This window comes from Hyperoodon ampullatus, assembly GCF_949752795.1.
Source record: "Hyperoodon ampullatus genome assembly, chromosome: 7".
Classification (NCBI taxonomy): domain Eukaryota; kingdom Metazoa; phylum Chordata; class Mammalia; order Artiodactyla; family Ziphiidae; genus Hyperoodon; species Hyperoodon ampullatus.
Genome location: NC_136920.1, coordinates 9,877,525 through 9,893,364, shown reverse-complemented (window position 1 = coordinate 9,893,364; position 15,840 = coordinate 9,877,525). Strand labels below are relative to the sequence as shown.

The 15,840-nt window shown below is 55.0% G+C and overlaps 1 protein-coding gene across 4 annotated transcripts; it reads right to left on the bottom strand.

The window, feature by feature from the left end:
- Window positions 1-4,508: 4,508 nt before the first annotated feature.
- SLC25A45 (solute carrier family 25 member 45) lies at window positions 4,509-9,612 on the bottom strand (the record flags this gene model as incomplete). Of its 4 annotated transcripts, none has more annotated exons than XM_079708216.1 (6): window positions 9,525-9,612; window positions 8,160-8,203; window positions 7,899-7,970; window positions 7,420-7,605; window positions 4,933-5,191; window positions 4,509-4,777 (listed from the first exon to the last, which is right to left on the bottom strand). In XM_079708216.1, the coding sequence occupies exons 3-6, from the start codon at window positions 7,923-7,925 to the stop codon at window positions 4,509-4,511; spliced, it is 741 nt and encodes a 246-aa protein (XP_079564342.1). In that variant the 5' UTR covers window positions 7,926-7,970; window positions 8,160-8,203; window positions 9,525-9,612. The 4 variants fall into 4 exon arrangements, with proteins under 4 accessions (XP_079564342.1, XP_079564343.1, XP_079564345.1 ...); XM_079708217.1 differs by having other exon boundaries at window positions 8,160-8,204; window positions 9,586-9,612; XM_079708219.1 differs by lacking the exon at window positions 7,420-7,605 and having other exon boundaries at window positions 8,160-8,204; window positions 9,586-9,612.
- Between the last annotated feature and the right edge of the window lie 6,228 nt (window positions 9,613-15,840).

Here is a 15,840-nt window from a genome sequence, read left to right as displayed (position 1 = left end):
TGCCTCTGGACAGAACCAGAGAGAGGAGACAGAAACCCATGCCCAGCAGTGCAAAGGCAAGCTTACAGGCGTCATTTCTGCCCCCCAAAGGACTTAATTAAAACAAAATCAAAAAAGGATTTTAAAATGTTATTCTCTTGCTAACTGGTAATGTGGTGAGAAATGACAAACTACAGAGGATCACTCTGACCTCCTGATCCCTCCTTGCCCCGTTTCTAAGAGCCACCTTCTGTTTCACATGCATACTGCTTTCTCCCTTTGAACCAGCCACCAACTCCCCTGAGATGTTCCAGTGACTGCTCCCCAGCACTGCTGTGTCCGGCCTAAAATCCCTGACACCGTGGTGGTCCTGGACTGGCCACTGGGGCCCAAAGATGGACCAGTTGGAAGGGATCTCAGAGGAAAATGGGGCACAGAAAGGGCAGTGACTGTCTCAGACAGACCCTGTTCTTTCACACCAGGAACGTAGGCTTCTTGGATCTGTGCAGGAGTGGAGGCCACCAGAACTGGAGTCTGAGTCAACTTCCATCAGACTCATAACTTCCTCAGCTAGAATGGGCAGTGTATTTCTTCTATTAGAAGCATCCAGGGACTTCCCTGGTGGTCCAGTGGGTAAGACTCCATGCTCCCAATGGAGGGGGCCCGTGTTTGATCCCTGGTGGGAGAACTAGACCCTGCATGCAGCAACTAAGAGTCCACATCCGCAACTAAGAAGTTCGCATGTCTCAATGAAGCTCCCGCGTGCTGCAACTAAGACCCAGCACAGACAAAATAAATAAATAAAGTAAATAATAAATATTTTTAAAAAAGAAGCATCCAGAACACCATTTCTTTTTTTTTCTTTAACATCTTTATTGGAGTATAATTGCTTTACAATGTTGTGTTAGTTTCTGCTTTATAACAAGGTGAATCAGCTGTACGTATACATATATCCCCATATCTCCTCCCTCTTGCGTCTCCCTCCTACCCTCCCTATATCACCCCTCTAGGTGGTCACAAAGCACTGAGCTGATCTCCCTGTGCAATGCGGCTGCTTCCCACTAGCTATCTATTTTACATTTGGTAGTGTATATATGTCCATGCCACTCTCACTTCATCCCAGCTTACCCTTCCCCCTCCCCGTGTCTTCAAGTTCATTCTCTACATCTTTATTCTCTGAATCTTTATTCCTGTCCTGCCCCTAGGTTCTTCATAACCAATTTTATTTTTTTTTAGATTCCATATATATGGGTTAGCGTACGGTAATAGTTTTTCTCTTTCTGACTTACTTCACTCTGCATGACAGACTCTAGGTCCATCCACCTCACTACAAATAACTCAATTTCGTTTCCTTTTATGGCTGGGTAATATTCCATTGTATATATGTGCCACATCTTCTTTATCCATTCATCCGATGATGGACACTTAGGTTGCTTCCATGTCCTGGCTATTGTAAATAGAGCTGCAATGAACATTGTGGTACATGACTCTTTTTGCATTATGGTTTTCTCAGGGTGTATGCCCAGTAGTGGGATTGCTGGGTCGTATGGTTCTATTTTCAGTTTTTTAAGGAACCTCCATACTGTTCTCCATAGTGGCTGTATCAATCTACACTCCCACCCACAGTGCAAGAGGCTTCCCTTTTCTCCACACCCTCTCCAGCATCTATTGTTTGTAGATTTTTTTCTTTCTTTCTTTTTTTTTTTTTTTTTTTGGCTACGTTGGGTCTTTTTTGTTGCTGTGCGCAGGCTTTCTCTAGTTGCAGTGAGCAGGGGCTACTCTTTGTTGCGGTGCCTGGGCTTCTCATTGCGGTGGCTTCTCTTGTTGCGGAGTGCAGGCTCTAGGCATGCGGGCTTCAGTAGTTGTGGCAGACGGGCTCAGTAGTTGTGGCTCACGGGCTCTAGAGTGCAGGCTCAGTAGTTGTGGCACACGGGCTTAGTTGCTCCGCAGCGTGTGGGATCTTCCCAGACCAGGGCCCGAACCCGTGTCCCCTGCGTTGGCAGGCGGATTCTTAACCACTGCGCCACCAGGGAAGTCCTGTTTTTTGATGATGGCCATTCTGACTGGTGTGAGGTGATACCTCATTGTAGTTTTAATTTTCATCTCTCTAACGATTAGTGATGTTGAGCATTCTTTCATGTGTTTTTTGGCAAGTTGTATATCTTCTTTGGAGAAATGTCTATTTAGGTCTTCTGCCCATTTTTGGATTGGGTTGTTTGGGTTTTTTTGATATTGAGCTACATGAGCTACTTGTAAATTTTGGAGATTAATCCTTTGTCGGTTGCTTCATTTGCAAATATTTTCTCCCATTCTGAGGGCTGTCTTTTCGTCTTGTTTATGGTTTCCTTTGCTGTGCAGAAGCTTTTAAGTTTCATTAGGTCCCATTTGTTTATTTTTGTTTTTATTTCCATTTCTCTAGGAGGTGGGTCAAAAAGGATCTTGCTGTGATTTATGTCATAGAGTGCAGAACACCATTTCTTAAACTTTAACGTGTGTAAAAGTCACAGGGAGAGCTTTGTACAATGCAGATTCCTGGGCCCCAACCTCAGAGATTCTGATTCTGTCAATCCAGGGTGGGGCCTGGGATTCTGCATTACTAACCCCCCAGGAAGTCCTCATGCTACTGCTCCATGGACCACGCTGGGATCACCCCTGACCTCGAAATGGGCAGACCCTTACCTACTGTGTTAGTTCGGGTGAAGGCTACAGAGACGTCAGAAGGCAACAGCCCAGGGTGGATAGTCAGCTGTGCTCCCAGAGTCCCTGGGTTCCAGGCGCCTCCTGTATCCTCAGCAGTGGCCCCCAGGGGTCACCATTTCCAGCCAACAGTCAGGAATCTCCTTTTAAGCAAGCGATGGGCAATTTGCAAGCGACACTTTTGCTCACATTTCTCTAGTAAGAACCCAAGCACAGCTTCCCACTGAGGGGAACGTAGCCTCGCTCAGCAGCCACATGCCCTGCGGCCACGCTATGACCATGGAAGCAGGGAAGAATGCCACCGTCTGTGACACACAATCCAGTAAACAAGAGCTCCGAGGAGTACGTGGGGAGGCTGATGCTGTACGTCGAGCCCGTGTGAAATTGAACTTAGGTGACTTGTGGGGGACTGTCACAAGCCCCAGGTAGGGCAGGGTAGTAGAGCACCGAGGCTCTGGAGGTGGAGGCTCAGATGCATCCAGGCGAGCTGTGTGACATACCAGCCGTGCGACCTGGGGTGGGTTACATACTGTCCCTGAGCCAAGGCTGCCTCCTGTGTGAACTGTGATGGTAACATCGTGATGCTTGGAGTCCCAGTAAATGGCAGGCATTCCAGACGTTCAGGTCACCATGAGGGGGGCCCGGTTTGATCTCAGACCACATCAGGACATGAGTGGGTACAAACTCTGCCCCCTTTATTGCCAATTAAGTGAACAATTTCAGCCAGTTTTTAACTCCCATTAAGCAGTTAAGACGGGTAAAGAAAACAAGTGCCACTGATGGGCAAGGCAGACACTACTGCACTGGAGACCCCGAGAGGGGCCCGGACAGGCAAACCTCTCAGTGGAGATGGGGGTGTGGTGATTGGATTCGGGGCCAGAGGTCGGGAGTACACTTCATTTAACAAGCACTTACTGGGCTGCTTCGAGCACTGGGCTCCGTGCTGGGAAACGATCAGAAGTATGACCCCTGACCTCAGGGAGCACCCAGTCTAACTGGGAAGCTGAGAAGTAAACCCACAGCCATAATAAAGGATAGGCGAGGGCTATGATCAAGGCATGGGGGTGAGCAGAGAGGTCTTTAAAGCCCAGAGTCAGATCTGGGCAGGAGGAGGTGAGCAGAGGAAGGGCTCCGGGAGACAGTGCTCAGCCTGGGTTGGAGCCACTCAGCCCCAGGGATGCGGGAGTCACCCTGCAGCCACCGCCCACTGCTGGCCCAGAGGGAATGGACCTTCTAGGTGGGAGGCGAGGGCATAGCTTGTTCAGGGACCTCAAGCAGGACTGGGCTGCCTGAGAACAGAGGGAGAAGCAAGCTGGGGGGAAGGGTAGGCCAGGAGGAGAGGGAGTTTGGGCTTTTTCCCGAGGGTGACGGAGCCACTGAAGGATTCTGGACTAGAGGAGACCAGGCTACCCTCAAGTCATGCGGGGAGAGGTCTGAAAGGAAGTGAAGGGGGAGGCAGGTGAGGATGTGTCACCGGAATCCAGGGAGCTAGGCGGTCAGTACCAGGCAGCCAAGCAGAATCTCTGCGAGTGTGCGGGCTGGAATGTCACCAGCGCCCCTGGCTGTGAGTTTACTTCACAGACTGAGGAAGCAAAGGAATCAAGGCAGTGCTGCTGGGAGGCCCACGCCAGCTTTGGAATCTGGGTGGAGTCCAGGTCCCCAGGTCTCCTGCTCCCCGAGGCGTCTCCCCGGCCCCCTCTGCGTGCTGGAGGTGCCTTGATAAAGAGGGGCGCAGCCTCTCGCATCAGAATCACAAGCTGGTGCTTTCACTTGGCCTCCAATCTGGGCAGGTGGGCGGTGGTCTCACTGGGGAGCTCATCACCCAGCCAGGCTCATCCCCGGGAGTGGAGGAGGTACTCGTAGCTGAGGAAGGTGACTGCGTTGACGGGAATGGCACGGGCACTGTTGATGCTGAGCCCCCGGAAGAAGACCCCCAGCCCTTCCCGCCGGGCGCTGCTCACCATGCAGTCCAGCAGCCCCCGGTGCACCCTCTGCCTCAGCCCCGCCATCTGCATCCGGGACTTGATCACGTCTAAGGGGGTGGCTGTGACCCAGGAGGTGATGCCGGTAAAGCCCCCTGCCACCAGCACTGTGCCCGAGCCTGGGGTAGAGGAACTGGGGGTGAGGGGTGTCAGACTGAGGAACGAAGCACCCTCCCGCGTCCGCAGGCTCCCTCCCCATCCTCCAGGGCTCAGTCCAGCCCCCCCGCCCCCGCATTCCTCTCTGTCCTCCACCCTCTCATGCCCCTTCGCTTACTGGGGTTCTGGCCATCCAGCGTGAATTGGCGACACAGCCATTCGTAGGTGACAAAATAGATTCCCAGGGTGGGGTTGTCCCGCAGCGTCAGGGCCCAGGCTCCCCGGAACAGCCCCCGGGGCCCCTCGGCCTGGAAGATGGAGGCCGCGCAGTGCACGGGCCCCTGGTACTGGGGTGGGGGGCTCCCTGACTTCCCCTTGGGCTCTGTCTGGTTTTGTAGCCAGACTTTGATGAGGTCAAAAGGGGCCAAGCAGTAGGCCTGTAGGGAAAGAAGCATGAAGGGCTGGGTGGAGTTTTGGACGGGAACAGTCCCTCCCTCTGATCTTAACGGGGGGGGAGGGGGGAGGCAGTGGGCAGACAGGGCAGCATCTTCCTTCAGAATCTCGCCCGCTCTCAGCCTCTCCCACGCGCAGTGGGGGATGGGCCAGAGCCCCCTCCCTTAGCACCAGGCCCCCGACAGCAAGGGACACTGCCCCTCCCCTAGGCCGAACTTGCCGGCATGCACGCGGTGCTTAAGAAAGGGAGTTCCCTGGCAGTCCAGTGGTTAGGACTCGGCGCTTTCATTGCAGTGGCTCAGGTTCAAAAAAAAAAAAAAAAAAAGGATTCAGTCTTTCAGTCTGTGCCCATGAAACAGCAGGGGACAGACCTCTCCCCAGGGGGAAGGAGGGCACCTCACCTTCATAGATTCCCCCTTCCCCACCTCCTGCAGGACACCTCTCAGAGGCCCCTGGGTGGAGAAGCGCCTCTCGCAAACCCCCAAGCACTAGTGTCCCAGCAGAAGGTGGGTGACAGGGTGGGATCTGCGGGTCCTTGAACTTTATCACCTGGCTGGGGCAGACAGGACACAGATTCGGGGTAATGTTGGTGCTGGGGACGTGGAGGGAGGTTGTGGGGAGGGGCCGAGGTGTGGGTCAGGGACGCAACCAGGTCAAGATCAGCTGTGAAAGTTCAGGCGAGAATTGAGGTCCAAGCTGAGGTTAGCATATCATTTATGGACTTATGTGGTTTTGGTTTTTTTTCTTTCGTGGAAGGTACACAAGCTCAGTTCCTCAGCCCTGGAGATGGCTGATGGTGGTGGAGGCTGGCGGTTGGCTCCGGTGATCTTTAGAGGGTGGCAGTTTGCTTATCTCCTCCCCTGCAGGAAGGGCAGCGGGCTGGGGTCCCCCCCCGTGAGATGGCGCCCTGATGGCACCCTCCCAGCAGAGCCTGCGGGCAGTGCTGAGCTGAGGGCTGCTCCAGGGGGGTAACTCCTGGGGGTGAGAAAATGGCTGGGCGGGCTACGGCCCCTCCCCTTCCCATCCTGTGCCCACAGGGGCAGTGGGGACATCAGACGTTGTTGCTCTGTACAACGGTGTCAGCCACTTTTGTACACAAAAGAGGTTGTCATTCCCTGCCCCGTGCTACAGAGTCTTCCTCGCCACCTCCACGTGAAAATACATTTTCCGTTCCAAGACCCTGTTAACCAGAGCCGTGCGCTTGGTGGCAAACGGAGCTCCAGCTGGTCCCTGGACCCCATCCCCATCAGTGACCCGACAGGGCCCAGTTCTGCCATCTGTTCTGCTTTCCAAGGAGCCAGAGGGGAGGAGGACGGAGGAGCTGGGCCCAGCTGAGCCTGACTCAGGCCACTTAGCCTGGGGGCTCCTTCTCTTCGTTGTTTTTGTGGGGTGCAGGTCTCAGGGCTTGGGAAATATGCAGGCATGAGCCCCACACAAGGGCAGAAGCCAAGCCAGGGCCTTTTGGGTCTCATGAATGATTAATTCATTTAGTGAGCTCCTAATTCTGTCCTTTGTCCTTGCTCTGTGCCTTGGGACGTGTACAGGGGCTTCAGGGCAGGTGTCGAGTAGAGGGTGACCTAGGGCACTGGCTGGATTGTGGGATGCAGCCAGGTGCACGCCCTCTGCCTCTGAGCTCAGGCCCTCACTTAGCTGGGGATCCCCCTGGTGCCTGGAGGCCCCTCTTCCCTCCACCCCACCCCTCGAAAGCCCAGTTTTTAAGCGCTGAGAACAAAGACCAGAACCAAATGATTAGAGTCACTTAATGATTATAACACCCTGAGCCTCTCCCAGCGAGATTTGTGGACAGGCTCACAGATTGAAGCAGACCCCTCCAGAGGTGGGCGAGCCCTGCCAGCCTCAGAGGGCAGCATCAACTGCTTCTCCATCACGTCCTCTTGGCACTGTCTCCCCCCCACCCCAGCTCTACCTTTTTTACCCCCTCTGTTCTCCATGACCCTCCCCTCCAGACCTGCAGCCTGGAAGGCCACAGCTCAGCCAGTCAGGGTCTCGGGGAACAGCCAGGAGCAGGCCATTCTCCCACAGCAACTCGTATTCCCTTCGGGAAGGCCTGGGGTCTGCAGCCGTGGGTCGCCAGAGGGGGCTGGGAGGGAAAGGAGTGAACTGGCCATCACTGTGCCTGTGCCTGTGTATGTGACCACGAATGTGTGCGCTTGCCCCAGTGTGTGCACGTGCCCCCATGCCGCCCCCTCACCTGCAGGAACCCCCCTGTGCAGCTGGCAATGAAGACGTGTGTATAGCTGGGTGGCTGGGCCCGCCGCTCCTGGTGGGAGCCGGCTGTCAGTGCCAGCAGGGCGTTGCTGTAGACCCCAAACAGGACAGAGTTGACCACAGCTATGCTGGCGATGGGGAAGCTCATTCCCTTGAGGAAGCCCAGGAGCTGCAGAGAGACACGGGATGCTAGCTGGGTCGGTGCTGTGGGAGCCTCACCCTTGCCCTTTCTGGGCCTGGCAGGGCCTCCTCTGGCTGGAAACTGCTCCTGGGCCTGGCCACAGGGAGGTGGAAGGAGGCTAAGGCTGGGGGTGGCCTCAGCTCCACTTTGGGGGCATTAAGCTACTGCTCAGCTCCCCAGTGGACCCAGATTTGGGTGAGCAGAGTTCTGTGGGTGGGGAGGGGAGAAGGACTGCCCACAGGTCTCCCGCCCCAAAGCCCCCCAAAAAGCCAGCCACCCACCAACTCGTGGCGGTAAGTCTTGACCATACAATCAATGATGCCCCGGTATGTGGTCTGGGTCTGCAGCCGCACCTGGACAGGGAGGACAGAGCAGGTGGGCAGGCTGGGCCTCCTGCCCAGCTCATCCCTCGGCCCCTCTGAGCGGGATGCCAGCAGGGCAGGAGAAGCGGGAGAGAGCCTCCGTCAGCCAGGCCCTGCTCTCTCCCTGATGTCTGGTTCAGGCGACGTCTTTCATTCCTTGGGTGCCTCCCCTAGACTCACATTTACAGTGTCAAAGGGGTGTCCCAGGACCAAGCCCAGAGCTCCTGTGGTGACAAGAAGGTGCTACGAGTGAGGACCCTCAGGCCAGGCCGAGGAAGCAAGTTTGTATCCAGAGGGGAGTGGAATTCAGGCAGGAGGAGGAAGCGGGGCAGGGCTTGCCTGCCAGACTCCAAAGAAACGCCAGCTGCCCCTTGCACCCTCTCCACTCCAGGCACTGGGTTAGGAAGGTGTAGGGACAGGGGACAGCGGAGAGAACCCTGGCCCTGCCTGGAGGGCGTGCAGGCAGAGGGGAGGAGCCAATCCCAGACGCCCAGTGTCCTCACCCAGACCTGACGCCCGGGCATCTTGCTGACTTATCTAACTGGGGGACTCCGGGGCTCCTGCCTCGCTGCCAGCTCTGTTCCCTCCTTCTGCTGTCCAGGGCAGGGCCCTGATGCAGGACCGGCCCTCTCAGCGCTCTGCCCTGTAGCCGGCAGTGCAGAGCTGGGAGCCCTTAGAGGAGTCTTTTATTTTTTTAATTTTTTTTTAAATTAATTAATTATTTTTGGCTGTGTTGGGTCTTTGTTGCTGCACGCGGGCTTTCTCTAGTTGCGGCGAGTGGGGGCTACTCTTCCTTGCAGTGCACGGGTTTCTCACTGTGGTGGCTTCTCTTGTTGCGGAGCACGGGCTCTACACGTGTGGGCTTCAGTAGTTGTGGTGCATGGGCTCAGTAGTTGTGGCCCGCAGGCTCTAGAGCGCAGGCTCAGCAGTTGCAGCACACGGGCTTAGTTGCTCTGCGGCATGTGGGATATTCCCGGACCAGGGCTCGAACCCGCGTCCCCTGCATTGGCAGGTGGACTCTCAACCACTACGCCACCAGGGAGGCCCCCTTAGAAGAGTCTTACTGGCACCAGGGGCCCCCAGTGTCTCCCCACCTCCTGGTCCTGCCCTACATAGCGGACGCTGGTCCCCGAGCTTTCGGTGAGGTCACAGCCCTGGGAGGCAGGTTCGGATGTCTCTTTCTCCAGAGAGAAATGTCACCCGGACGGTGGACTGGGTCCACAGCACAGCTGGCCTCAGGGCACGTTGCCAGGTAGGGCAGAGGCCCAAAGGGGAATGCAGGACAGCAGGTGAGGTCAAAGGTGAATTTCCTTTCTGAGCCCTGGAGAGTGGCTCCGGCAGTGCAGGTGAGTCTGGGAGAGTGCTCAGCATGGCACCTGGGCACTTGGCAGGTATCCAGGTTGTTGGGGGGGCAGCCTGGGGACTGGGCAGCAGCACCCACCTCTCCTCTCCTCTCCAGCAACTCCCAGGAGGCTCCAGGATGGCTGGCTCTGGGTGTTCTAAGGCCACCAGGACTTTGGCTTCAGCTCCTCCTATGTCACCCACCTTCCCCAGGAAATGACCCGTAATTGGGGTTACTATGACAGAAGGAAGAAAACTGTCTCACCAGAGACCAGCCGGCCACAAACTCCTCCACGGGCCTTGTCTGGCAGGGACGGGCACTGGTGGCTCCAGCAGAGGGGACGCTGGTGAAAGTGTAATTCCACCCTCCCCCTGACCCTGGACTGATAATCTGCTAGTAATGTTTAACCCTGGTGAGGGCCCAGTGCCAAGACCAGGATGGGAAGGGAGCCAACGCAGGCGGCCTGGTGGCCTGGAGCTGTACGGAGCGTGAAACCTCACAGGGCAGGGAGGATGGCCCACGGTGGCCTGACCCCCCTTGCCAGCCAGCAATGGCCTCGCAGTGTGACTAGGCCTGGCAGCTGGGCTCAGGCGCTGGTGGGACCCCTCCAGGGCTGCCTCAGTCAGCCAGGGTTTAAGGAGCCAGTCCGGCCCGGCCCAAGCGAGGCCTGCGGCGGTGGGGCCTGGCCACGGGGAGGCAGGCCCAGCAGAGAGGAGTGACTCACCGGGGCCCAAAGCCGCCTTCTCCAGGGGTTGTTTACGACTGACTCCCCCGCGTGTGTCAGAAACAGCCTCCCTCGCCTTCCCCTCCCCATGCCTCTTCCTGGGGGGAGGCTGGGGACTCGGTGTACAAAGGGTGGTGTGTCTGTCTGCCTGGCGGTGACCGGGCTATGACTTCCCACTTCTCTTCGGACAACCCAAACTGACAGGACAGGGACCTGAATCCCTCCTTTCCTCTCTGCTTCCTTAGACCAACTTCCTCTGTCGCCAGTTCATTAAACAAGTGTTATAGCATGAATGATTTTTTAAAAAATTAATTAATTTATTTATTTTTGGCTGCGTTGGATCTTTGTTGCTGCGCACGGGCTTTCTCTAGTTGTGGTGAGCGGGAGCTACTGTTCGTTGCAGTGTGCGGGCTTCTCACTGCGGTGGCTTCTCTTGTTGCAGAGCATGGGCTCTAGGCGCGCAGGCTTCAGTAGCTGTGGCACGCGGGCTCAGCAGTCGTGGCTTGCAGGCTCTAGAGCACAGGCTCAGTAGTTGTGGTGCATGGGCTTAGTTGCTCTGCGGCATGTGGGATTTTCCCGGACCAGGGCTCGAACCCGTGTCCCCTGCACTGGCAGGTGGATTCTTAACCACTGCGCCACCAGGGAAGCCCCAGCATGAATGATTATTCCACTCACCCTCTTGCTCTGTTATGAGCTGAGTTTGGTTAAATACAGTTACTCTTTGTTTTGAAAATGCTATTTTGTATCATTCAAACATTTGTTGCCACTTTGCTGTACACCAGAAACTAACACAACATTGTAAATCAACTATACTTCAATTAAGAAAAAATTTGTTGCCTCTTTTTATAAATCAGATGATTGCTCACCTGTTGTGCTTTCCGTGAAGTGTCTGGTACTTTTATTTTTCCTACTCTGTCACCTTTCTGTGCCCCAGAAGGGCGGCAGTGTACATGGAGTGGAAGCAGCACAGGCTTTGGCATCTTCTAAACCGGGTTCCAGTCTCAGCAGCCCCGGGCAGCCAGGTGATCTGTGGCCAGGCACACACTTCGAGGTTCTCTGCTCCCATGTCATTTGGGAGGCTTGGGAGGTCATCAAAGGGGGTTTCCAGGTGTTATTGAGGAAAATAATCAATACACAATGTATAACAGGAATTGAAAAGAGTTTTATTTGAGCCAAACTGAGGACTATAGCCCGGAAGACAGTCTCTCAGATAACTCTGAGGGACTGCTCTGGAGAAGCATGGTTTTCAGCACAGTTTTATGCCTTGTCAGAACAAAAAACATCAAACAAGTCAGGGATACATTCCTTCATGGTTTCAAAAAAACAGATCAGCACGTACACAGAGAGTCAGTATGGCCTTGGCGCCTGGGAAGTGAGACTTATCATTGAAGGAGCACCAGCACTGGCGTCCCAGGAAGAGAAGCACTTAATCTTTTTATTTATTTATCTATCTATCTATCTATCTATCTATCTATTTATTTATTTGGCTGCGCTAGGTCTTAGTTGCAGCCTGCAGGATTTTTAGTTGCGGCATGTGAACTCTTAACTGCGGCATGCGAGATTTAGTTCCCTGACCAGGGATCAAACCCGGGCCCCCTGAATGGGGAGCGTGGAGTCTTAACCACTGGACCACCAGGGAAGTCCCTAATCTTTTTTTTTTTTTAAAGGAATTTTGCCTTTTTTTTTTTTTTTATGGCTGTGTTGGCTCTTCATTTCTGTGTGAGGGCTTTCTCTAGTTGCGGCAAGTGGGGGCCACTCCTCATCGCAGTGCGTGGGCCTCTCACTATCGCGGCTTCTCTTGTGGCGGAGCACAGGCTCCAGACGTGCAGGCTCAGTAATTGTGGCTCACGGGGCTAGTTGCTCCGCGGCATGTGGGATCTTCCCAGACCAGGGCTCGAACCTGTGTCCCCTGCATTGGCAGGCAGATTCTCAACGACTGCACCAACAGGGAAGCCCCCTAATCTTTATTTTTAATGTGGACATTCTTTACTTCTGGTCAATGTACCCTTTTCTCTAATAATTAAAGCAGACGTACAGTGTATGTTTGATAGGCCACAAACAGGCTGTTCCAGTTAGCATCAAATTCAAGTTAACTCAGGTATAAGCCATCATGACTTCCCCACACCTCAGTATGTGAGCATTTCTTTTGTTAGTGTCCACGTTCAGGACATCATCCAGGGCCATGTTTTTGACTTTCTCTGGCAGCCTCACATCGATTCCTATGACGTAAGGCCCGGGAGACAGCAGTGGTGGGGATGTGGTGGCAGGGTGGGATGCACACGTGCTACCGGAATATGGGGCAGGACAAGGGGGCAGACCCGTGGAGGCAGGCAAGGTGCTGACTGCACGTTTGGCTGCAAACGCGGAGAGAATGGTGGCGTACAGATGGAACGCGTTCTTCACGTCAACAGCCATAAAATATTCCGTCAGATTTCTATTCTCAGGAATGCTGGGAAGCTGGGGCCTGGGGTGGGGTTGAGGAGGAGGGGGTCTTCTCTCAAGGGCACGGAGATCCAGGGCTCGGGCACCACGGCCCAGAGAAAGCTGTGAAGTCCCCAAACGTGTCACCAACCCCTGGCGTTGCCTTGACCCCTCCCTTTCTCTCAACCTCACCGCCATTCCGTGAGGAAACTGCGTTCATACAACCTTCCAAACAGGTCCCGAGTCCAACCCCTCCTCACCTCCTCCACTGCTACTGCCCTGGCCCACAGCCACCATCACCTCCACCTGGATTCCTGTCCACAGCTGGCCTCCCTGCCCCCGCCCTGTCCCTCCCACCCACCCACTTCCCCTTCCGGTCTGTCCTCCACAGCAGTCAGATGACACAGTTGAAACTGAAGTGGACCGTGTCTCTACCCTGCTCCACACCCTGCAATGGCCCCATCCTGTTCAGATTCAAAACCAAAGCCTTCCAGGGACTTCCCTGGAGGTCCAGTGGTTAAGACTTGGCGCTTCCACTGCAGGGGGCGTGGGTTCCATGCCCACTCGAGGAACTAAGATCCCGCAAGCCACGCGTCACCATCAAAAAAACCCCAAGAAACAAAAAACCCAAAGCCTTCCTAGGCTCCAGGTGGCCTCGAGGTGCCACCCCTACTCTCTGACTTCCTCCGGCCACCCGGGCTTCCTTTTCTTCTTCCAACAGGCTCCCGCCCCCAGGCCTTCACACTGGCTCCTCCCTCCGCCGGTCGGCCTCCTCTTGCCTGGGCTCAAACATCGCCTGTGCAGTGAGCCCGCCCTAACTGGCTCGCTGAATACTGCCATCTGCCCCACCTGCCCAGCATTCCAGGTGTCCCTTCCCTGGTCCAACCTTTTCTTTCACTCATCACCTTCTGACACACTATGCAATTAACTTGTTGTCTGTCTGAGCAGGGATCTCTGGCTGTTTTGTCCACTAATGTTATCTTAAAGGCTTAGAACTATGTGTGTGTGGCACAGCGTAGGCAATGAAGGAGAAATGAACGAGTGGACAAGTGAGGGAACAGCATTAGTGAGCTGCCCTGCAGCCAGCCCCGGGTCTCCAATTCTCTGTCCCCATCTCCAATGGGCCCCAAAGAATGTGAAGTCCTCCAAATACCCCCAACCTGCCCCTCCAGATCTCTTACAGCTCTTAGTTTCCCATCAAATGCCCAAGGACCAGTCCTGCTGATACTTCTCCTCTCCCGCTGCTGCCCAAGCAGAACACGTCCACCCCCACCACATTCTCACGGGTGGACAGGTTCTAGGAAGCAGGGTTCCATCTCTGACCCCCTCCCCCTAGAGCTGCCCAGGGCCCCTAGGGCTGCCCCCAAACACCTTCCCGAGTACTGGTCTCTCGCGGAGGGCTGGGCTGTTATCCTAGCTCTGCAGCTCATTCTCTCCCAAGTGATGCCGGGCAATCCCTCTGTGGCCCTTTACTGTTTGCAACAGTAAAGGACCAGCCCAGCAGACTGCTGAGTCTAAGGCCTTTTGGCTCTGAAGGCCTTCAGGCTGCCCTGTCACTTCAGAATGGGTCCCACTCTCCTCTCTAATCCCACCACACCTCCCCAGTTCAAGGGAGACCCATTGCCACTGCCCAGAGGCTGGCAGTAGGGCAGCCCCACCCCTGACTACCTCTTCTCCAATCCTCCAGCAAGGTCCACCAGCGTGACCCTCTGTCTGCCGGAGCAGAGCCCTGATCTTGACATTCTGTACCTCACGACCTCCAAAATGGCCTCACTGTCTGCTAAACCCACCACAGCCCTACCCCTGGTGTTCATGCCCGCCCCCCCCCCTCCAGGTGCAACCCCACCTTCCCACCTGCTGTGCTCTGATGGCCCAGGGCTTCCCTGGTGTCCTAACCATGCTCCCACACCTCCTGCTACCTGGAATGCCTTCAGGAATCTCTTCCAGCGCCGCTCCTCGCTGGATCTGGGTTCCAGTCTCCTCACCACCACCACACTTGAAAATGCATTGAGACTGGTACATCCATCTGCGGTGGGTCGAATAAGGTCTCCCCACAAAGATGTCCACGTCCTAGTGCCCAGAACGTGTGACTATTACCTTGTATGGCAACATGGACTTTACAGATATGATTAAGTTAAGGAACTTGATATGGGAAGATTATCCTGGATTATCTGGTGGGCCCAATGAAATCACAAGGGTCCTTAGACAGGGAGGTGGAAAATCAGAGCAGTAGGATCCAGGAAACGGAATCGACAGGTTAGATGATGCAAGGAAGGGGCCAGATGCCGAGAGATGCGGGTGGCCTCTAGGAGCTGAAAACGGCAAGGAAACTTTGTTACTGAACCTTTCTGATCCTGTTTTCTCATAAAATGGAAATATAATACTCACCTCTTAGTGTGTTATAAAGACTAAAGCACTTAGAAAAGGGTCCGGCACATTGTATATGCTCCGCAAACGGCAGCTACTATTTTTTTTATTTAAAAAAAAAATTTTTTTAATTTTATTTTTGGCTGCGTGGGTCCCCGTTGCTGCATGCAGGCTCTCTCCAGCTGCAGAGAGCGGGGGCCACTCCCCGCTGTGGAGTGCGGGCCTCTCACTGCAGTGGCCTCTCTTGCTGCGGAGCACGGGCTCTAGGCGAGTGGACTCAGTAGTTGTGGCTCGCGGGCTCTAGAGCGCAGGCTCTGTAGTTGTGGCGCACGGACTCAGTTGCTCCGCGGCATGTGGGATCCTCCCGGACCAGGGCTTGAACCTGTGTCCCCTGCACCGGCAGGCGGACTCTCAACCACTTCGCCACCAGGGAAGTCCCATGGCAGCTACTATTGTTCTCATCTCCACTCCCAAGGTCCATGAGGATGACATGAGGAAACACACGGGAAAGGGCCCAGCATACAGCAGGTGCTCAGGAACTGAGGATGCTGCTCTTCCTGTTTGTGACATTTTATAGCTCTTAAGGCAATTCTGTCATCTTATGTAGCTTTCAACATGCATCTCTCGGGACTTCCCTGGTGGTCCAGTGCTTAAGACTCCACACTCCCAATGCAGGGGGCCCTCGTTGCATCCCTGGTCAAGGAACTAGATCCCGCATGCCTCACGGCAAAGCCAAATAAATAAATATTTAATTAAATAAATAAACATGCATCTCTCCTGGGCTTCTTTCCCTCTCCTCTCTCCCTCCACACTCCCCAGTGAAACCCCTGAGGGCAGGGGCCACGTCTCACCCAGGCCTCCATCCCCTGCCCCAGCCCAGGCCACACACCCAGTAAGCACTCAGCACACTGAACTGTGTTCACACTTCAGTCCAGTTGGTTTAGGGAGGCCACCAAGCCACCGTGGCCCGTCCCAGAGCTGAGAACCTGGAGGGAGATACCGATTCC